This window comes from Pelodiscus sinensis, chromosome 19 (genome assembly GCF_049634645.1).
Source record: "Pelodiscus sinensis isolate JC-2024 chromosome 19, ASM4963464v1, whole genome shotgun sequence".
NCBI lineage: Eukaryota > Metazoa > Chordata > Testudines > Trionychidae > Pelodiscus > Pelodiscus sinensis.
In genome coordinates, this window is record NC_134729.1 from 5268900 (window position 1) to 5291404 (window position 22505).

General features: G+C 64.7%; 1 protein-coding gene across 4 annotated transcripts in view; it reads left to right on the top strand.

The window, feature by feature from the left end:
• The window catches only part of FMNL3 (formin like 3), a 47196-nt gene that overhangs the window by 12537 nt on the left and 12154 nt on the right, over positions 1 to 22505 (top strand). For 2 of the 4 annotated variants that reach the window (XM_075902023.1, XM_075902024.1), the window contains exons 2-10: positions 11089 to 11172; positions 11435 to 11515; positions 12732 to 12808; positions 16687 to 16770; positions 17780 to 17932; positions 20077 to 20185; positions 20692 to 20768; positions 21273 to 21366; positions 21684 to 21758. In XM_075902023.1, the coding sequence (XP_075758138.1) occupies positions 11089 to 11172; positions 11435 to 11515; positions 12732 to 12808; positions 16687 to 16770; positions 17780 to 17932; positions 20077 to 20185; positions 20692 to 20768; positions 21273 to 21366; positions 21684 to 21758 (834 nt within the window). Of the gene's footprint in view, positions 1 to 11088; positions 11173 to 11434; positions 11516 to 12731; positions 12809 to 16686; positions 16771 to 17779; positions 17933 to 18336; positions 18421 to 20076; positions 20186 to 20691; positions 20769 to 21272; positions 21367 to 21683; positions 21759 to 22505 lie in introns of those variants that run through there. The other 2 variants (XM_075902025.1, XM_075902026.1) reach the window with 2 other exon arrangements.

A 22505-nucleotide genomic window follows, 5' to 3' on the forward strand; every position in this document is an offset into this window, starting at 1 on the left:
TGCAAAGCCTCGGGGAAGCCGGCAGCGGAGCAGCCCAGGCACGCCTGGGCTGCCTCGCTGCCCGAGCCCCCCCGCGGCTTTGCTCCGCGTCTTCCTGGTCTGCAGACCAGGGAGACGCGGAGAAAGCCCCGGATTACACGGGCGGCAGGACCGTGAGGTCCCGCAGTCCGTGTCCTCCAGGGCAGCCCCGTTCGTAACTGCGGATCCGACATAAGTCGGATCCGCATAAGTCGGGGACTGCCTGTACTTACAAGGGTGTTACAAGGAGGAGGGAGAAAAATTGTTCTCCTTGGCCTCTGAGGATAGGACAAGAAGCAATGGGCTTAAATTGCAGCAGGGGAGGCTTAGGTTGGACATCAGGAAAAACTTCCTGCCTGTCAGGGTGGTTGAACATGGGAATAAATTGCCTAGGGAGGTGGTAGAATCTCCTTCACTGGGTTGGATAAACGTCTTTCAGGGATGATCTAGATCGGGGTGGCCAATCCGTTACAGGCAAAGAGCCAGAATAGTTGTGCATATAGTGAAAAGAGCCGAGGGGGAAAGTTGTCAAGCAAACAAACAAACAAAAAAAAGCCCAGCTGCATTTGGTTTTAAAAAAAAAAAAGAAGACTGCCCCTTTAAGAACCACAGTTAAAGGCTTTTTGGCCACACCAGACATGGCTCCCCTGCCCCAGTGAGCACAGGGAGCCAGGAGGCGGGGGCGATTTTCAGGGGCCATGAGGGCAGGGGTCCGGACTTGATGCCCTCTCAAGGTCCCTTCCAGTTTGACTATTCTGATTCCCAGCCATGGAGTCTCTTAAACCCCACCCCAGGCGCCTTGCCCGGTTCATGGGATGGGTGGTTAGTGGCGGGGATCCCTGCCCCTCATGGGGTGCTGGTCACCTTGGGCTGGTGCGTGGATCATCCTGGGATCCGGCACAACTGGGAGCAAACTGGCTGGCCCCTGCCAACCTGATCCAAACGGAGCCCCTACTGGGGCTCCAGGCCAGCTGTTGGGAATGAGGGAGCCGCTGGGACTGGCCCCTGCAGGCCGGAGCTGCCCGCTTGGATGGCGTTAAGGTGAACCCGTGAGGATGTGGCCGTTGCCAAATGGGAAAGAATAGAGAGGCGCCTCTGTCTACTGTGGGGCTTTGAAGCTTGCTGCAGGGAAGTCTGCTGGCTATTTCCTGTGCTCCCCAGAGAAGTAAACAGCCCCCGAGCAGGACGCAGGCGGATTTGGCTTCTTGATGCGACTTAGGGAAGAAAAGCCAAGGGGCTGGGCAGACGTGTTTAGCTCCTGGCCCTGACAGCCAGCTAAGCCCAGCTCCTGGCGTCAGCCGAGTCCAGGGGAGGAGCAGGGCTGGTTGGTGGGCACGCAACACTCTCCTGCCTCCTTAGCCGGAGGTTTGCAGAACACTCGGACGCTGTAATTTGCGGTCAGGCTTGTTATAAAAATAAGAGCTGACCTGGAGCCGAGCGCCAGAGCTGGGCCTGGCCAGGCTGCACCCGCTGCCCTGCCCGGAGAGGAAGCAGGCTGGTGCTTTGCCCGGTGCCACAGAGATGTGGGCTCAACACATGCCCCTGGCCCAGCAGCTCGCTGGGCACGGTCTGGCAGGAGGGCGTGGGGTGGTGACAGGTGTCTCCAGACCTGAGGAAGGCCCTATGGCCATTGCCTGGGCTGTGGGGGTTTGCCTGAGCGTGGTGTGCAAAAACAAAGCTGTGGCTAGGGCACGAGAGAGTGAGTCAGGATGCCTGGGTTCCATCCCGAGACTGCAGCAGACTCCGTGTGAATCCGGAGCCATGAGAGAGGCCTCGAAAACAATTCAGGCAGCTCCTGTTGGCCTCAATTACTCCATCTCAGCAAGCATCGTTGGACGGCAGTGCATCCATGCAGGAAAGAAGGGACAGTTTTTTCATGCAAAGGGTGACTAACCTGTGGAACTCCCTGCTGGAGGAGGTTGTCATGCTGGGGCCAAGCCTTCTTCAGTCTGTTTAGAGCTAACTAAATTGAGCAGTCTCAGAAACATGAACAGCTGGTCTGACCGTGCAGCGAGTCTACCTGCAGCACGTGGGGACTGGCTCTGTCGCTGTGGGTAGAATTAGCTTTGCTTAGGGTCAGTGAGAGATGCCAGCAGCTCTGCTCCCAGGGGCTGTGCCAAGCTAGGCAGAGTGGGCCTGGCTGGGAGACCGCCACTATATTTACCTGTGCTTCTGCAGGTATGGGAGATTGAAGCTCCCATTGGCTGCAGATTGCTGTTCCTGGCCAATGAGAGTGGTGGGAATCCATCTCCCCGTCTGTGCGGCTTCCTGCAGTTCCTATTGGCCGGGATGGCGATCTGCGACCAGTGGGAGCTCCAATCGCCCGTACCTGTGGAGGGCAGGTACATATAGCGGTGGCAGAACCCTGGGGAACTGCTGCCTATTTATTGCCCACCCCTGAACTAGAGAGACCTTCGCCCCATTGGGCTATTCAGGGTCAACCGGCGCTTTTCTTGAGAGCTGGGGTGTTAACTCCATCATCCTGGCAAGACTCGCGCTCTGGTGATTGTCCTGCCTCCCTGGAGCAGGGGGGTGTCAGTGGGGACATGGCCCAATTCCTGTCCTAAATGACAAGGGCCCACCTGGAGAAGAGATTGCTGGCAGTTGACAGCGGGAAAAGGGTGTCCTGAGATCTCATGGCTAGAAATTGACAAATTCAGGCTGGGAATAGGGACACTGTATCCTAAAGAATGAGCCCTCCGAACAACAGACCGAGGGATGCGAGTGAGGGATGCGAGCGGCTCTCCATCCCTGGAAGCCTCCCCCAAGTCGGCACCGCTCCTGGAGACCCTGTTGCTCAGCAGGTGTTCTGGGCTGCACATGGGAATTGCGGGGTGAGGTCTGATTCGGGGTGAGGTCTGATTCTATGATCGGAGGGGTCCTGTCTGGCCCGAGTCTGTGAAAACTAAGCTACGAGCCGGGAAACTAAGCTACGAGCCGGGTAGTGTTCCCCTCCCCGGTCCCGCCAGAGATGGCTGCACGTCAGCTGGGGTGAAGTGCTGTGGGTGCAGCTGTTCGGGGGAAAGGCGTCAGGTTCCTGCTGGGTCCCCTCTGTGCGTAGGTAGCAAGGTCATGTCTCTGGGGCCAGACATCAATCCAGAACCAAAGCCCAGAGCCAGCGAGACCAGACAGAGTCCCCTGACTTGTAACAGCATGAGTCCGGAGCTCAGGCTGAGACCCCCTTCTGTTGTCCCAGGCAGGACCTGGCTCTTCTGGCCTGGGCAGGGAAAGGGCCCATGTCTCCTGGGCAGGGAAAGGGCCCATGTCTCCTTAGCTATGGGGGCCACCCAGCTATCCAGATGTAGCCCCCTCCCTCCCAGGGGCCCAGTTGCTCTGGGGCTCCCAGATGCTGCCACTGCAGCAGCCAGAGTCCTGAGCCACTGCACTGTGTGGCTGGGCACACCTTGGTCTGGGCTGGTTGCCCCTGGCCCTGCCCCTTTCACCCAAGCCCTTCTGGGGGCACAGAGCAGACCTCCCCTGGGGCCCTGCAGAAACGGTTGCCCCCTCCCTCTGGCCCCACCCTGTGCAGACAGTGGCTCTTTTAGTTCTGGATGTAGATCTGCCTGTCATGCCCCTGGATAGCAGCACCACCTCCCTTCTGATACCTGTGTTTGCACTCACCACTAGAGCACCATGTCTCTTGTGATCCAGACATCTGCCCAGCCCTCAAACGCTTGTGGAGATCTTGGCCTCAGTGGAACCGGTGGTGGGGAGGGGGACTCCACAGTCTGGCTCTGGGAAGGCATGTTTCTCATTCCTCAATTTGTTGGCTGCATTGCTGGATGAAACCCTCCACTCATCTGCTAGGCCAGCCAGTGCATGCCCGGCTAGTCCACATATAGTAACCCCCATGCTAGGTGTGCATGTGTAACCACCACCCAGTGGATTTGAACCTGGGACGTCTGGAGCTAAGTGTAGGAGCCTCTGCAGCTTGAGCTATAAAGCCAGCTGGCTCGCAGCTTAGCCTGTAGAGCTTCCTTGTTCTTATCTCTCGCTGTAAGTGGTCCACGTGCCACTCTCAGTGCGTGGGTTACACTCGCTCCTCAGGGCTGGCCTTAGCATGAGGCAAATTGAGGTGGCCACCTCAGGTGCCAGACTGTGCGGGAGGAGCCACTAGGCCTCCTGCGGGTGCATCTGTATTCTCTCTGCTCTGGGTGCACCGAGATGGTGGGGTGCGGTGCTGGAGGAAGGAGGGCACGAGACATGACAGGCAGGCAGGAGAAAAGGGGGCACGGGGGCGTCATTTCAGCTCCCCGCCTCAGGTGGCAAAATGTCGTGGGCCGGCCCTGATGCTCCTCTGACATTTGCAGAGTTATCGTCATGGAAACCTCCAGCCCCCAGAACATGCAGCCGTGACCTGCACGTTTTCAGCTGTCTCGCCCTGCGCTTACCAGTCCTCGTGGTTGTTCGAGTCCCTCTGCTCCTGCCAGCCCTTTAGTAGCCGGATGGGCCTGGGAGTCCGTGAGATCCTTCTGCCGGGCCTCTCTGCCAACACACTGTGCTGCCAGCCCGTGGGAGTCCACGCCACATGCCGCGGCGGGAGGCCAAGCCCTTAGCAGGGCTCGTCCCACGAGATCGGCCGTTTCTCTTGCTCACAAGCAGCCAGGGGGGTTCCCAGCCAGCGAGGGGTCTGGAAGGGCTGTGAAGCCAGCCTCGCGCTGCCGTTCCTGCGGCCGTCCGCCCCCCGTGCAGTTTCTTGCGCTGTCCTTCCGAGCAGCTGGTGTGCGCCACTGCTGGAGGTGGGATTAAGGGTGTTAAGGACTAGTCGACTATCCGATAAGCAAATGCCTATTGGGATACTCGGCCGACGAGTTGACTCCCCCGCCCCCTTGCTGTCTCTATCAGAGAGAGGCAGCAAAGGCGAGGGGGAAGAAGGGGTACGTCAAAGCGGTAGCGCTGCACGGCTGAGCTGGGGATCAGCTGTGCGCACTGCCCCCTTGAAGCGCGGAAGCGGCAGCGCTGTGAGGACCCAGAATCAGCTGGGGACGCCCCAGCTGATCTCGGGTTCCGCGGGGCGTTTCCCTCGATCCTGGGGTCAGCTGGGAGATCCCCTGCTCAGCTGTGCGGCGCTGCCCCTTTAAAACGCCACCTCAGCATTTCAAAGGGGCAGCACCGTGGAGCTCGGGGTCCACTGGGGACTCCGCAGCCGATCCTGGGCTCTGCGCGGCATTTCAGCAGAACTGGGATCAGCGGGGGAGTTCCCAGCTGACCCCGGGCTCCATGAGAGCGCTGTGGCTTTGAAATGCACAAGAGCCCCCACGGGGAACTCTTGTATATTTCAGAGCGCAGCCTGGAGTGAGTGGGACTTTCCGCTGGCCCCGGACTATACATGGAGCTCTGCGTTCCTCCTTTGAAATGTACCAGTGCCTGCCGACTAGTCAATTAACCGCAATTTAACATCCTTGGGTGGGATTCTGGGCAGGCCCCACCCGGTCCTCCCCCAGCGAGGCCTGTGTTTGATCTGACCTCTCCAGGCCCAGGGCAAAGCTGCACTCCTAGGCAGAGCTGCTCCAGCTGCCAGGCCCAAGCCCGAGGGGCGGGGAGGCCTCAAGAAACCTGGAAGCGGCAGCTGGGCGTCGCTGCGCCAGCAGGAGCGGGCTGGGTGGCCAGATAAGATGCTTTCTCCTTCCTGCAGCCGTTTCCCTGCTGTGGGCGGGGCGGGGCGGGGCAGCCTGGATTGCATCCTGCAAAGGTTGTGCTTGGCCGGAGGGCTCTCCGGAGCTCTGGCTGGGGATAATTTTAGCTCCTGACCTCGGATCCAGTGTTGATTGGTGGAGGGAGGTTTGGGAAGGGCCTTGTCAGGGAGACAAGCCAAGGCCGGGGTAGGCCTTGTGGCGGAACCACGGCCTGGAGCTGCTGGGGCAGCCTTGCGGAGCAGCAAGTGTCTGGCACCGGGTGCAGGAGTTCCTGGGCCTAGCGGGGGGCTCGCCCCCAGGCCTGGCTGCCCTGGGAAGTGACACGGGCTGAACTGCCCTTGAAGCGCTCCGGAGAGCAGCGTGGGAGCCAACCCCCCTGGCTGAAATTGTCGGCGGGGGTTCCGTGGGGCTGCGAGCCCGTCTCCTTCCCCTGACTCCTGAAGCTGGCGCTTTGAGGAACAGCCCCCAGCCCAGGAGTTGTGGGGCCCTCGAGCGAGACAGGCTGCGTCCAGCTGCGCTTTGCCCCCTCTGCGGCTCTGACCAGCACCCCTGGGAGACTCTGGGGGGCAGGAGGGCTGGGCTTCGTGGGGCCACGCTGCCCCCATCCCCTGCTTCCGTCACTCGGGCTGGGAGCCGTGGGGCGGCACTTGGGGCTGGGCAGGATCAGGCCATGCGCTGCGTTCCTTTCGGGAGCCTTCTGCGGTGGGGCACCCCGAAAACAGCCCGTTTCGGCAGCTCAGCAAGGGCGCTTGGGGCAGCTGTCGGAGCCAGGACCATATCCTGTTTCATGTGGCCACATGTTCCCCCCCCTACGCACCCTGCCCAGCCTCCCCCAGCTCTTCGGGGAGGGGGACTGTGGGCCCAAGGACAGATGCGAGGCTGGGGGTGGGGGGGAACATGCCTTTGTGTGAGCCCAGCAGTTGCAGGGGATGTCCGTGGGTCAGCGAGCCCTGGGGGTGGGAAACCCCCCTTTCATCCTCTGGGCTAGGAATAAGCCAGCCCCTTCCCCCTCCCCAAGATGGGACCGGGTCCGGGGAGGGGGAGTCAGCTGATGTTTTGAAAGTTTCCTTTTCACCTCGCAGGCAGCGGCGTTTTGCACAATGCGGTTTCTGTCTTGGCTGACGGCGCGGAGTCTCTGCAGCTGAACGGGCGCCAGGCTGGGCCCTGTTCTCCGCCTGGGCTTTGGCTTCCCCTCTGGCGCGCGCTGCCTCTTGCCGCTGGGCCGGGATGGCGGGAGGCGACGCAGGGCGGCCGGGGGGGGGGGGGGCGTAAAACGTTAAAAAGGCCAGAAGCCCCGAAGGAGGCTGGAACAAGGAGCAATGGCCTCAAGTTACAGTGGGGGAGGTCCAGGTTGGATATTAGGAAAAACTGTTTCCCTAGGAGGGTGGGGAAGCACTGGGATGGGTTCCCTAGGAAGTAGTGGAGTCTCCATCCCTAGAGGTGTTTAAGTCTCCGCTTGACAAAGCCCTGGCTGGGTTGATTTAGTTGGGGTTGGTCCTGCCTAGGGCAGGGGGCTGGACTCGATGACCTTCTGAGGTCTCTTCCAGTTCTATGATACGTCACGCTCCTTCTCCCTGGCAGGTTTCTCTTTCCGGGACGGCTCAAGGTGTGATCTTGCTGCCAGCAAAGTCGGGGCAAAACTCCCCTGGCCTGGGGTGCAGCCCTGTGCCCCCGACTGTCCAGTCAGCCTGGGAGAGAGTGTGTCCTAGTGGTTAAAGGAACGGATTGGGAGTTGGAAAACCTGGGTTTAGTGCCCTGCTCTGCCACAGTCGCCCTGTGTGCTCTTGGTCCTGTCCTTCAATCTGCCGCCTGCCTCAGTGTCCCCGCTGCAGTGTGAGGCGAGCGCTTCCCTGGGTAATGCCAGGAGGAATGTTGGTGAGGTGCCCCACCCCTGCCCTGGCACAAACCACTGAGACGGGCCCGGCCCTCCTTACCCCTATGCAGAATATGCAGCAGCATAGGGCACCTGCAGATGTGGGTCTTAAAGTCCACCCTCCCGCCTCTTCCTAGCCCTGGTCTGCGGCTCCGCTTCCTCCCAAGAGGATCCAGTTAAATGAACAGCGACAACCCCTGGCTGAGCTGGTAGCGGCGCGTGGACCCTGTGCCTGGGAAAGAGCCAGGCGAGGGGCAGTGAGGCCGTTCCGGGGCATGGGCCAACCCCAGGTCCACACTGTCCCTGCCTGAATTTACTGTGTGAGGCCACAGGGCCTGAGTTCAAAGTTTGCCGGAGAGTTTGAAGGGGCCATTGGCAGCTCTGCCTAGCCTGGGGGGCTTGTGCTGGGAAGCAGGAGGCTCTGTAGCCCATGGCCTGTTTGAATCCTGGCCTGTGGAGCAGTGATCACCAGGCACGGCCCTTGGTGCGGACATGGCCAGGGCACAAGCATGGAGCCGCAGCCCTGCCTCCCTCTGCTGCTTGCAGGTGGGACCTGTCCTGGCCTCTCAATGGCCCTGCATCAATGTTCCCTCTAATCGTGCCCATAAGTGAGCAGAATAAATTTTCTATGTGCACCTAGGCATGTGCAGATGTGCACCACCAGTAGAAACCCACCCAAACCTAGCTGGGCGCTGTGAAATCTGTCCTGAGCGGTTGCACGAGTGCACGGCTGACAGGGCACACTTGCACGAGTGCCTGGGAGCTCCTGCCGGGCATGGCGGGAGCTGTCCCACCCGACGTTGCCGGCAGCCAGTTCCAAAGGCAGAGTAGGGGCTGGCGGATAAACCCCTGGAGTGCGAGAAATGGACCCCGCCAGCCAAGGGAAATGGAGTCACGCCTGTCACTCCAAGCAGGGATCCGGACACGTTCTCGGGGGCTGGCTGGGTGGCAGGTTCTGGTCCGGTTCTGTCTCCCCCGGGCAGCACTGTGGTGTCTGGGTCGATGGGAGCCCTGTGCGTGTCCGGGAAGGAGCCCGGAGCTGAACCTCATGGGTCCTCGATTGCCTGACCCGACCCAGCTGCGTTGTCCTACGCCCGCTGGGGCCGTGGCTGGTGGCTGTTCGGTGCGGTTCCTAAGACACCGGGCCCCCTCTCCCGGCCCTGTGATCTGGCTGCGGCTGCTCCAGGTGTCTGGCGCTGGAAGGGGGAGCGAATCCGGCCTCTGGCCCCTGCTCATTCTCTGCACTGCGGGGAGCAGAGGGAAGGGGGCTTCTCATGCCCCAGTGTAGCACTCTTGCACCTGTGCAGAGGGCAGGGCATCCGGCTGGGCAGCCTTGAACCAGGGAGGCCAGCAGCTGGCTCCTAGGATGGGCTGACCCACTGCTCCCAAATGCCTCCCGATGATGCCCTGTATCCCAGCGCCCAAGCTGGTGTTTCCTGCAGGCTTGGATCAAGGGGGGCAGGCAAACTGGGACCCTCCATAGAAAATCTACAGGGCTGCTTGTCCCCTGTCAAGGGCAGGGCACTGTCCTGCGGGTGCCAGAGCCTAGGGCACGTGGTCCTTCTGGGGGGCTGGGCAGAGCATGGTGGATTGGATGAAACGGGGACCCAGGCAAACTGGTCGGGGGGGAAGAGACCCGAATGCTCCCAGCATCCTTCAGGGGACCCCAGACCTTGCCAAGGGCGTTGCCAGGAGCTTGGTTAGATGCCAACACGTCTTCCAGATGCCTGGCAGCAGCCGGAGCACCTGGCCCTGCAGGCTGGCGCGGGATGGGGTGCTGGGCTCCTGCCCAGGGCACAGAGGCATGTGAAGGTGAAGAGCAGGCAAAGGGCCGTGTCCCGGGACAGGGCAGGGGAGACGCTGGGGGCTACCCATGCAAGCGCGACACGGGGGGCACATGCTGAGGGCTGAGCACTTGGCTCGTGGTGCCAGGTTTCCAGGGCAGGCGTGGTAGTGCCAGGCTGGGCTCCTGTGCCCAGCCAGGGTGCTGGGCCCAGCTCAGGGGACCTGCTGCTAGGGGAGAGAACAGGTGCGGAGCAGCCCACGACCTCCAGCCGACTGTCTCTGCTTGAGCTGGGACATGGGGCGACCCCCCGGCTGCCCTCCTGGGCCGGCACGGTAGGCCTGTCGCTCTCAGCCCTGCCAGCGCACGTCAGGATGTGGGTGAGCGCGGCGGGCGCCAGGCGCCGGGCTGCGGTTAGCGCTGCCAGGAAGCTGGGGTAGACCGGAAGCGACGTCTGTCATCCAGCGAGATTTCATGCTGCTGGAAGGGCCGTGCTGCGCCGTGAGCGTGGGACGCGCCCGCCTAGCCCCAGCGCGCAGCCAGCCACCTCCGGGCCTGCGCCCTGCAGCTGGGGGGCTAATCGCACGTAGGCAGGAGCACGCAGGTGGCCTGCTTGCACTAGTGCAGTCAGATGCATCAGTGAGCAGTGTGAAGACTCGGGGAGCTGTGCCCCAGCGCCCTGGGCATGCAGAGGGGATGGAGACTGGGCATGGACCATCACTCCTGTTGAACAAACTGTTCCAGCAGCGCTGGGGCGCTCTAGTGTCAGGGCCAGTCCCTGCCCCAGGCCGCCTGCAGTCTAAGCAGGATGGGAGGGGTCCCAGAAGTAAACCCCTCTGGCGCCAGGGGGCCAGGCTCCTCCCAGGGCGCGGCTGGCAGGCACGCCGGGGATCTGAGTCGGGCGTGGGCCAGGAATGCCGTGGGACTCGTGGCCTTGCCAGGGCCGTGGCTGGGCGACACGGAGGCCAGCGCTCGCCCCAGAACAAAAGGCGCATTGTGTGGCTGCAGCCGCCTTGCATTTCCGAGGAGGCAGAGATGCAGCCGGGGGCGGGATCTGGCAGGTAGCCTGCCCTCTGTGCCAGGGTGCAGCTCGGGGGCGTGTGTGTAGAGCTCCCTGTCTCTGAGCCCTGGGGGGATGTGTGGGGCAGTGGGAGAGGGGTCCCCCCCATGGGCTCATTCTCCTCTCGCCCCCTAGCCCCGTGTGCTAAAGCCATTAGGGATGAAGTCACGTCTCCCATTCTGCTGTGCAAGTCGATCTGTCTCTCCCCTCCCCCCATGGGAAATGAGGTTCAACACCCCACCCCGGGGCTCTGACCTGCTTCCCCTCTGCTCTGAGCACCAACCGGCTGCAAAGAGACCGGGTCACTGGGGGGGGCATGTGCACCCCAGAATCTGGAGAGAGCAGGTCTTGCGGGGGGCTCACCCCAGCTCTGCCTGGAGATGTGGGGTGCCTGTGGGAGGAGAGGGGTGCTGGGCCTGACCCCCAGCAGGAGGAAATGGGGGGGTCCGGCCAGCACCTGTGTCCCTGGGGGACCCAAAGCAGGACCCAGATACAGTGCTGGCAGCTGGAACTAGCATGGGGGGGCGTTGATCTGGGGCTGACAGGTGTGTCTGGGCGCCCCCCCCCCCCCGCCCTCTCGTGCGCGTTCCTGCTCAGGCCGCAGGAATGGCCGGCCAACCCGAGCTGCCTACGTGAGGGCCGGGGCGTGTGGCTCGTGCCTGTTACCCCACCGGGGAGGGGCCCCCCCTCATGTCGTCTTTGTCTCTCCCCTCCACAGAGCTCCATGAACCTCCCGCCTGACAAAGCCCGGCTGCTGCGGCAGTACGACAACGAGAAGAAATGGGACCTGATTTGCGACCAGGTACTGGGGGGAGGGAGCTGGGAGCAGGGGACAGGCCGGGAGCTTGCCCCAGCCAGGACACAGGAGCCAGGCTGTGCTCAGGTCCGGCCACGGGCGCTATCGGGATCCCCCGGGCTGAGGCTATTGGGAGCAGCGGGTCAGAGCCCCAGGGCCCTTTGCAGCGCTTGGTCCGTCCCAGCCTGGTGACGCTTGCCCCTCCCCCAGCCAGGACCCCCTCCATTCTGATGCCCACACTCATGCTCCCTCCCCCCCACCCCCCCAGGAGCGGTTCCAGGTGAAGAACCCGCCCCACACCTACATCCAGAAACTGCAGACCTTCCTGGACCCCGGCATGACGCGGAAGGTAAGGGGCTCGCCTGGCGGCCGCACGCTGCAAGGCCTTTGGGCAGGGGCCTGGACTCGATGACCCCTGAGGTCTCTTCCAGCCCTGGCATTCCATGATTCTAAGGCAGGGGTGGGCAATAATTTTTGCCCGGAAGCCACTTCAAAAATTTTTGAAGTAGCCCTGGGCCACCTGGAAGGGGCGGGGCCTAAACAGAAAGGGGCGGGGATACCCACCCCCAGATGATGATTGACACCCTTCCCACTAGGCATCCATGCCCTGGAAGAGGCTTGGCATGTTCCTCCACCCCCAGACCAATCAGGGCCCGGGGGTGGGGGAGTGCACGAAGCCTCCTCCACTCCCCCCGCCCTCCCACGCCTGCAAGCAGCACGCGGCGCTTCGAAGCGCCGCTCGCAGGGCGGGGGCAGAGCGAAGGCGGCTCCAGGCGCTCCCCCGCCCCCAGGCCCTAATTGGCCTGGGGGCGGGGGACCAGCAGGGCCTCTGTGGGCTGGATCCACCCGCTTGGTGGGCCAGATCTGGCTCCCGGAGGCCCTTTTGCCCGCCCCAGTTCTAAGGTGTAAATCCGCAGGAATTAATTAATGGGTAGCAGGTTTAAAACGAATAAAAGAAAGTTCTTCTTCACACAGCGTGTAGTCAACCTGTGGAACTCCTTGCCAGAGGAGGCTGTGAAGGCTAGGACTATAATAGAGTTTAAAGAGACGCTAGATAATTTCATGGAGGTTAGGTCCATAAAAGGCTATTAGCCAGGGGATAAAATGGTGTCCTTGGCCTCTGTCTGTCAGAGGCGGGAGAGGGATGGCAGGAGACAAATCGCTTGATCATTGTCTTCGGCCCACCCTCTCTGGGGCACCTGGTGCTGGCCACTGTCGGCAGACAGGATACTGGGCTAGATGGACCTTTGGTCTGACCCAGTACGGCCGTTCTTATGTTATGTTCTTAGGATCTCTGCCAGTCGCACCTCAAATCAGGCCACGAGTTAGACCCTGGGCACATGGGCAAGACCCCGGACAGACCCCGGAGAGCTCTGGCGAGCCCAGCCCCGTGTGATGGCTCGCTAGCTTTGTCCGAGGCCGGTCCGGGAGCCCATTGCGCTCGGTGCTGTACACACAGGCGGTCCCAGCCCCAGAGCACACGCTGCTGGCTCTGTTGCTGCGAGGGGGCAGGAGCGCCGGGCCCGGTTGCTGTTCCTAACCCGGGGGTTGGGCTCTCTTGGCAGAAGTTCCGCCGGAGGCTGCAGGAATCCACCAAAGTGCTGCGGGACCTGGAGATCTCCCTGCGGACCAACCACATTGGGTAGGTGCCGCTCTGGCCGGGGGGCAGCCAGGCTCGGTCGGGAGCTGGAGCCAGCTGGGCAGTGGACTCGGCTCCCCTTAGTGCCCGCCTCTGGCTCACCTGCGCTCTGGCCGCGTGGCCGGCTCGCTCCCCGGTAGCCTCCTGCGGGCTCCCACACTCGCTGAGACCTGTTTCTCCATGGCCCCCCGGCTCCGCCGCCTGAGACGAGACCCCGGGATGTGGGCTCGCAGTGCCCCTCTGGCCAGGCTGCTCTGCCACTCGGTGCAGGGGCCGTGGGGCTGACGGGGCCCAAACCCCGTCTGCGGTGAGACCTCTTGGCTGTCACTTCGGACGGCTCTGCCGCTCCGTGGCAAACCAGGCTGCCGTTCCCCTGGTGCTGCAGGGCGGTGCGGCCAGTGTCGTTTAGAGGGAGGGGGCTATAAGCAGAAGCGGGGGTGCTAGCGGCTCCATGGTGCCCTGGGTAGAGCACAGGGCTGGGGGCCAGAGGGCCTGGGATCAGTTGCTGTGTCTGCCACTGGCTCGCTAGACTGAGTAATGGTTAGGGACAGGCCACTGCCCCGCACCGTGCCTCAGTTTCCCCTAAGAGGGACAGAATTACTGTGCAAGTGGCTCCGTGCTCGGGTGAACAGCCCTGGGTGGCTCCTGGGGCCCGAGGCAGAGGAGGGTGCTGTGGGCACCAGGAAGAGGTTACATTGGGGGTGGGGATTCCAGGCCATGAACGGAACAGGAGGAGCTGGTGGGGGACGGGACGGGACATGGACTTTACAGGCTGAAGTGAAGACCAGTCCTAAATGCAGCGTCCGGCTGCCCGACCCAGTGTGCCCAGGGCGAGGGGGCTTGCTGGCTCCTGCCAGGGCTGGGGGTGAGTGCCGGCAAGCCAGGGAGCTGGCTGGTGGGGTGTCTGTAGAACCGTCTCCGAAGGGGAATGGGGCAGGTGAGGTTGAGGCCCAGGGTCCCATGGGGCACGAGACAGGCCCTGCTCCCAAAAGCTTTCAGTGTTCGGATGCATGGGGAAACTGAGGCCCAGGGAGGGGAGGAGACTGGCCGAAGGTCACTCAGCTAGTCAGTGGCAGAGCTGGGGCCTAGAACTGCCAGCTCCTGCCCTGATCCCCGAGCCGTAACCCAGTCCCCTGGCTCATTGAAGCTTTGGCTGCCGCACGGGAGTACGTGCCACAGGGAGGGCTCCACTGCCGGGCGTGGTCCAGCCCCAAGTCTTCGCTTCCCTTTGGCCTGGGAGGGCCGGGGCACCGTGCTGCCGTCAGACGGCTCCCCCCCCACCCAGCCTGGCCCGGTCCAAGGCCGCCCCCCTGCTTTGTCCTGTGAGTGTGCACGCATCGGGCTGCGTGTCCCCACCCGCGCGGGCCCCGCTGCAGCTGGAGGGGAAATACCAGCTGGCACAGGAACCGGGCTTGTTCCTGTGCTTGGCTAGGCCGTGGGCTCTTGCGGGCCAGGGCTCCTTCCAGCGGATGCTGGGGCCGGAGCTGACATCCTGCACGGGGGAAAGGCGGGGCGCAGAGTCAGCAGCTCCCTGGCGGGGCGTGGTGGGGCCCCAGGGTGACAGTCACTCTGAGCCCCCTGTCACCGGTCCAGCTGAGCCCCCTACCCCCAGGCTGGGCCGTGGGGGGTTAATCTCCGGAGTCTAAACTGAGCCTGGGCACTGCCCCTAGCTTGGGATCCCGAGCGCGGTCCGGGGGGCAGATCTCTGTCTAGCACCCCCTGTTGAGAGCTCAGCCTGCCCAGGCCCCGAGGCCCGGCCAACCCCTTGGGGGAACACGCCCTCTCCAGCGTTTGTGCTGTACCCCGCTCTGGCCCGGCACGTGCAAGGCGTATCGGAGCCCGCACGCACCGCCAGACATGGCACGGGATCCAGGCAGCATCGCTCTGACCTGAACAGCAGGAGAAATACCGAGACCCCAAGATCAGCCCTGCCTGCAGTTCCCTGCCTCAGTTTCCCCACTCTTCGGCCTGCTGGCAGAGGCCTCCGGCAGCATCCAGGGCCCTAAAGGCAACAGCCCCCCCCTCGGGGTCTGCGCTGGAGCCTTTCTGCTGAGGGGTTTCAGAGGCTGAGTGGTTGGAGCAGCGCTGATGGGCCCTTTGGCTCAGCTCCTGTCCCGCCCGGTCTGTGCTAGTGCCACCAGCTGCAGCCCCCCGGCTGGTTCCGCACGCGGGCTTTCCGTGTACCTCGTGGGCCTACCAGCCTGGCCCCGCCCACACTCCGCCACAGCCCCGCCCACACTCCGCCACAGCCCCGCCCCCACCCCCTTCAGTGAGTCTAGTGGGCTTTCAGCCCCACATAGGACTGGGGCCCTGCTGCCAGCCCTGCGAGGGTTGGGCAGGCTGAGGCCGGGCACCACCCGTGCCGCCTGCAGGGGCTGGTGTCCCCCACGTGGGTGGTCCAGGGTCATGGTGGGCAGCAGATGGGGGGGGAGGAGCCACCCCAGGGTGGCAGGGAGGGGCCCAGTGGTTGGGGAGGTGCCGGGGGCAGCCCTGGCCCTGCTGAGGCCTGGGGTAGCAGGCAGGGTTGGGGCGGAAGGGCAGTGCAGATGTTCCCCGCGTGTGCACGCTCGCACGTGTACACAGACCCACGCGCACACGTGTCCTCTCGCCCACAGCCATGTGCACACTCGCCTGCCCTCCGGCTCACACGTGCACACTCAGGGGCTGCGTGGGGTCCCCCCCCAGCCTGCAGAGGCGGCCGGGTTTGTCTTCGCCAGCCCAGATGCCCTTCCCCCACCCCCGAGAGCCCTAAAATAGCCGCGCCAGCGCGGCCTCAGACAGGAAACGAGCCGGGGGCGAGGAGCTGGAGCGCAGACAGGCAGGAAATGGGCGGGCTCGCCAGCCCCCTCCCCCCACGGGGGAAGTGGCTCCAAGTCAGCTCCGGTGTCAGACGCTCCTGGGCCGGATCCCATCGCCCCGGCGCCGCACTTCGGAAAACGTCACCCGCCCCTCGCACGTGCAGGCACGCCCCCCCCGGTTCGCACGATCGGCTAACACGAGGGCCCCCCACTGAGTAACACACGTGCCCGTCAGGGAACACGTGGGCGGCCCGTGGACATGGCCGGGACGCCCGCGCCCTGTCGGGTCCCAGCATGCGCCTCCCGGGGGCGGAACCCCGTTTTGGGGAGCTGGCCTTGCCCTGGGGGCGTTTCGGGGGGCGGTGAGGCGGGGCAGCTGAGCTGAGCCGACCGCTCTGGCCCTGCCAGATAACAGCCAGACGCCAGGGGCCGCAATCTACAGGCCGCAGCCAGGGCCCGTGGCTGGGAGGGCCAAGGGTGTTTTAACTCTCGGTGCCTCGGCCCAGCCCGTGAGCACAAAGTGACCCAGGACAAAGCTAACCCCGGGCCGGCTCGGCACAGGGCCCAGGCCCCGGCTTGTCTGCAAACACCCGGCCTCCCCCTGCGGGGCCTAAATCCAGCCCTAGCCTGGGGCAGAGCAGGATGACGGCTGGTGCCAGCGTCATGGCACCAGGGTAGTGCGGAGAATCGGGGCCCAAGTGCGCCTGCACGGCCTGCCCGGGGCGAGGGAGGGAAAGGGGGAACCGGCCCCCGAGCTCTGCTCAAGTTGCACCCCCTGACCCGCTGTTGTCATGGCAACGCTGTAGTGACCCAGTGTTGCTTTTGCCCAGCTCTGGGGCGCCGGCTGGGTGTGATCACACCGTGCTAGGTGGCTCTCGTGGTCCTTGCCCCGAGTGCCTGTCCCTTTTCCAGGCCGGGACTCCTGCCAGCGCAGGTCGCCGGGCCAGGCGCGGTGCCACTGGTTTCCCGCCTGGCAGGGGGGGCTCCGGACCGTGGCTGAACATGGACCCCAGGCGGGAGTCCAGCATGAACGCCAGGCCCTGCGTCAGCCCAGCGGTGACTCCTCCCTGCTCCTCTCTGCAGGTGGGTTCGGGAGTTTCTCAATGACGAGAACAAAGGCCTGGACGTCCTGGTGGATTATCTCTCCTTCGCGCAGTGCGCGGTGATGTAAGTACCGCACGGGCGGCGCCCGAGGCAGAGCGGGGGAGAGCGCGGTTTGCAGAGGCCAAAGCAGCAACCCTGCATCGGGTCTCCGCCGTGCCTGACACCACTGAGCTCCCTTCTCCCTCGTCCTGGGAACACGGCAATTCCCCGACTGGCTCAGAGCCACAGCTGGCCACCAGGCCAAGGTGTGAGACCCCCCGTGGCTAATCTGCCTCCTGTGATTGTGTCCTCCTGACCCCGTTAGCGTTGGTGCCCCAATGCAGGAACCTGGATCTTGCTACGCTGCTGCTCTCAACGACTTCCTGTGGCAGTGAGTTCCACAGTCCAATGACTCTATGGGTGCCAGCGTATTTCCTCTCAGCGGTTTGCTGCTGCCCCCTACAGGTGTCCTCTTGTGCATGTGTGTGAGGCAGAGGAGTGGGTCCTGCCCCTCCCTTCGCTGGGCCCTGGCTCTGGCAAGGTGCAATGTGGGGGCTTTCCAACGTGCTTCGCACCAGCCCCACTCATTGCTAACACGGTGTGGGGAGAGTCTCCATTGTTGTGCCCTTCTTGCCTCCCTGTTGCTGGCCACCCGTCGCCTCCACTCTGTGCTCTGGCCGAGGGATTTCCCACCATCATTTTCACACGCAAACCCTGCTGGTGCAAGTCGCCTTCGCACGAGTGCCAGGGTGTGGCCGAGCCAGCCCGTTGCTGCCTGGAGAATGGTTTGAACCGGGGATGGGCTTTTCCATGTCAGATGCTTGGAGGGCCCCTGGGGGTGGCTGGCTGGCTGGCTGCCGGGGGAGAGGTGTGTGTTTACACCGGAGAAGCCGTGAATTTCTGCCCCACTGCTGGGGCGCTTGCTGTCAGCAGGAGCGTGCGAGCCGCTACGCCTGCCATGTTGCTGCTGAGTCTGCGCGCGCTTAACGCCCTTGCTAGTGCGCGCAAGTGCCCCCCGGCCCGCCCCCCGCGAGGGCCGCCAGGCCGCCGCTTTGCAACGTGGCCTCTGTGCGTGTGTCCCTCTCCCGCCCAGGTTTGATTGTGAGGGTCTGGAAAGCGGAGAGGACGGTGCGCTAGAAAAGCTGAAATCCTGGAGCAGATCTATCGAGGATCTGCAGCACCCCCTAGCCCTGTCTGCCCCCTTCGCCAACAGCCTCGCCCGCTCTGCGCGCCAGTCCGCCCTACGGTAGGTACCCCAGCCCTGCGGGAGCCTGCAGGACACACGCCACCTCCCCCTGCTCCCCGGTAGGTACCCCCCTCGCCATGCCCGAGGGCGCCTTCCCACACCTGCTTGTCACCCCTCCCCCAGCTCTGTGCTGTGATACGTACCCCCCCAGCCCGTGGTATGTGCCCGCCTGGTAACCCCCCTCTGCTCTGCCCTGTTGTACATCCTCCCCGAGGTCCATGCTCCCCCCCCCTTGCATTTGCCTGCTCTGCTCTACGCTGCGTACCCATCTGCTCCCCACCCGGGATGCTGCCTGCCCCCTTCTCGCTTCCCTGGAGTGGTCTGTGCCCTTCTCTCCTGCCAGCCCCAGTCTGCCTCTGTCTGGGTCAGTAACACGCCCTCCTCTCTCTGCTTCCAGGGCCCGTCTCCCTCTCGCTCTGCCTGCCCGTCTCTCTGGCCTGTGCTCTCTCTCTCTGTCCTCTGGCTGTGTCTGCCCCGCCTCTCGCCGGGTAAGTACCCGCCGGCTCCAGGCCGCGCGGCCCGTGGGACACGAGACGCCCCCTCCGTGCCGCTAACACACCCCGTGCCTTTCCGCTCTGCTCAGCTGGGTGCGTGCATGAGAGTGTCCATGACCGTGTGTGCACGGGCGGACATTGCATCGTGCGTGTACGTGTGTGGGTGTGCACGGATGCGTGCGTCCTGGTGCTCATGCACGGGTGCGTGTGCATGCCTGTGTATGTCTGGGTGTTCGCACGTGCGTGTGCATGCCTGTGTATGTCTGGGTGTTCGCACGTGCGTGTGCATGCCTGTGTATGTCTGGGTGTTCGCACGTGCGTGTGCATGCCTGTGTATGTCTGGGTGTTCGCACGTGCGTGTGCATGCCTGTGTGCATCCAGGTGCTGTGCATGTGTGCACGCACCTTTCTCCTCTTGCTCTTTCACCCGCAGCTCCTCCTACCCGCCTGCCCCTGGCTCTGTGTCTCGCTCTGCGCCCTCCTCCATCGTTCCTGCGGGATCCGTGCCCAGTGCGCCTCTCCCTCGCTGTGCAGCCCCCTCTGTGCTCACATCCCCCTGCTCTGTCCTCCCCCTCACCTTGACCCTGCGCTACCCGTGGGAGCAGCGAGCGTCTTCCCCGCTGCCCGTCCCTTGCCCTGCCTGCTCTGTGTGGTGCCCTGCCTCGGCCCTGCGGGCTTGGTGCCTCTGGGGGCTTCCCTTGGCCTTGCCGCTCTCTCAGCGCTGCCTGGAGATGGCCTCTGAGCTGAGCTGGGGAGGGTCTGTCGGGGAGGGCGTCTCCGGGAGTGCAGGGGGGCACAGATGTGACCTAGCGGACAGGATGTTGCGCTTGGACTGCTGGGTTCTGTTCCCAGCGCAGCCACGTGACGCGGGCGGGTCCTTTCCCGGCTCTGTGCCTCAGTTTCCCCACCCACCCTCTGGGGAGACAGTGAGCTCCCTGGGGCAGGGACCGCACTTGGGGCCGGAGTCTGGGCAGGAGGCTGCAGGTGCCGCTGTGGGACAGGCGGCGCGAGGTGCAGGTCCCCCAGCGCTGGTGGGATGGGCAGAGATGTAGCCTGGGTGCGCCAGCCCCTCCGTGCCAGCGTCTGAGCAGGGGCCGCTGCACCAGGCAGGAAGGCAGGAGGGTGTGGCTGAGAGGGAGCAGAAAGATGCAGACTCCTCCCTGCCCAGCGCCGCCCGCGGGGCTGCGGCTTCCTGGCGGCTCGGGCCAGTGGCTAGAACCAGCAGGATGCAGCGTTTGGATCCCAACGCAGCAGGACTGAGCCACGTTCCCTTCCAGCGGGCCGGCCCGTGCGGCGTGTGCCCCCTGCTGGCAGGAGGGGCCGGGCTATGCCCGTTCCACAGCCCCGGTGCCCGCAGCAGGACCCCCTGCGGGGGAAGGAATAGGGCCTGATAACCCCCTCCCCGTGCCTGCGCAGACCCCTCCCCTGCTGGCTTTCCCTGCGCCCTAGGGCCGACGTGGGCCCGCAGGGCATGGCGAGCCGGTGCAGCTCTGCGGGGAGAGGTGGCTGAGCGGGAAGAGGTGCTAGGGGAGGCGAGGCTGCTCGGCCGGGTTTGAGGGCCAGAATCCATTCCCATGGGCTCCCCAGTGTGTCCGGGCGGCTCTGGGGCCCTGCCCGGGCTCGCTCACCGCAGGCTGCCGTGTTTTGCCAGCTGCAGCACCGTGCCCAGCCGGAAGGCGCTGAAGAACTCGCGGCTGGTGAGCCAGAAGGACGACGTCCATGTCTGCATCATGTGCCTACGGGCCATCATGAACTACCAGGTACCCGGCGCCCGGCCCCACCCGGCGCTTCCCCTTGTCACATGCTTTGTGTCGAGCCCCAGAGCTGCGCCCAGGGCTGGGGGCTGGATCCCTGTAGGGGTGCAGTGGGGTCACCTCCCTTCCTGACCCCCATCACTGCTGCTGTCCTGAAGCATGGGGGTGTATAGCCCTCTTGGCCTCGGGCAGCTTCTCCTGCAGGGCCTGGCTGGCTCAGCTGTTCCATCGTTTGGGACCAGGCAGCAGGTGGCACCTGGTTTTGAGTTTCCCCTGTTGCAGAAAAGGTGATGGGGGGAGGGGGATTTTATCGGAGACGAAATGTCCGTGTCTCTATGCGAGCGGGGAGGGCGTGGCCGGTTGGCCAGAGCCCACGGGCTGCTCAGGACCAAGCCCAGCCCGTCCCGCTGCCCTGAGCTGGGGGGAGCACAGGGGCTGCGCCCCCAGGCCCCCCATTCCCGGCCTCCCTGCCGTGGCTAATGCCCCATGCTCTGCCTCTCCCTCCTCCCCAGTACGGATTCAACCTGGTGATGTCCCACCCCCACGCCGTGAACGAGATAGCGCTCAGCCTGAACAACAAGAACCCCAGGTAGGGTGCTGGTGCCCCTCCCCGCAGGCAGCCCCCCTGCGCTGCCAGCTGCCGCCCGCCGGGGCGAGAACCCTTCGGGGGTGGGGGGGCTGCGATGCTGACGGCCGGAGCCACGCAGGACGCGCTCAGAGCCGCAAGCAGCCAGGGGCCGCAGCCGGGGAGGGGCGAGCGGATTTGGGGGCGTTACAGACTCTGGCTTCCCAGGACCCAGAGCCCCCCCCCCGCCAGCCCCTGGGGGTTACAGGCCTCTGCAGAAAGCTGCTGGGGATCCAGACGCTCTCGGCTCCAGTCCAGGCCTCCCGGCAGCTGGGTGTGAGAGAGTTCGAGGGGCCTCAGTCCGGGACGCTGGACTCCCTGCTCCCTGCCAGGCCGGGGTGGCAGCGACCCGGTGTTGCACGTGCCTGGGCTCTCGGGGGCTGTCCCCAGGCAGGGAGGGAGCCCCAGCGGGGAGGCTGGGGCAGGGCGGGGCTGGCCGAGTCACCGTGCCCCTGGGCTGTCCCCTAGGACCAAGGCGCTGGTGCTGGAGCTGCTGGCGGCTGTCTGCCTGGTGAGGGGCGGCCACGAAATCATCCTCGCCGCCTTCGACAATTTCAAAGAGGTGAGCCCGGCCCGGCTGCAAGGGGGCGCCGCTGGGGCTGGGAAGGGGATCCTGGGCCCGGCTGGCCGTCTCGGGGCACCCGGGAGCTGCAGACAGCAAAGAGCCCCGGGAGCTGCAGGAGGGAGGGATCCCAGGGCTAGTCAGACAGTAGGGCAGAACGTGCCCTGATGCCGGGGTGATGGGCGCAAGGCGAAGCTCGTCACCCCCGCCTGTGCAGCCCCCTCCAGTGGGCGCCCGCGTTGGTGTCCCCAGGGCCTCGGGCCGCGGTGGTGCCGTCAGGGTGGGCTGGGCATTCACCCGTCTGCGGGCCCCGGCAGGTCTGTAAGGAGGCGCACCGCTTTGAGAAGCTCATGGAGTACTTCCGGAACGAGGACAGCAGCATCGACTTCATGGTGAGCGCTTCCGGCCCCGGGCTGGCACTGCCCTCCCAGGGGGCCTCTAGCTTCCCCACTGGGGCGGGAGGGGCAGCCAGGGTGGAGCGAGCCGCCATGACCCTGCCCCAAGGAGGGCCGGCAGTGTATGGACCCACCTCCACTGGCACCCCCTGAAGGATGGCTGGGCGATGCCCGGATCCTAGCGCCTGTGGCTGGTTGCATCCCCTCAGCCCCCAAGGCCGGCCGGGGCAGGTAGCCTGCCCCATGAACCCCCCACCCCCCACAGCTCCCCAAGGCTGGCCGGGGCAGGTAGCCTGCCCCATGAACCCCCCCCCACAGCTCCCCAAGGCCGGCCGGGGCAGGTAGCCTGCCCCATGAACCCCCCCCCACAGCTCCCCAAGGCTGGCCGGGGCGGGTATCCTGCCCCATGAACCCCCCCCCCACAGCTCCCCAAGGCCGGCCGGGGTGGGTAGCCTGCCCCATGAACCCCCCCCCCACAGCTCCCCAAGGCCGGCCGGGGCGGGTAGCCTGCCCCATGAACCCCCCCCCCCCCACAGCTCCCCAAGGCCGGCCGGGGCGGGTAGCCTGCCCCATGAACCCCCCCCCCCCACAGCTCCCCAAGGCCGGCCGGGGCGGGTATCCTGCCCCATGAACCCCCCCCCGCAGCTCCCCAAGGCCGGCCGGGGCGGGTAGCCTGCCCCATGAACCCCCCCCCCCCACAGCTCCCCAAGGCTGGCCGGGGCGGGTATCCTGCCCCATGAACCC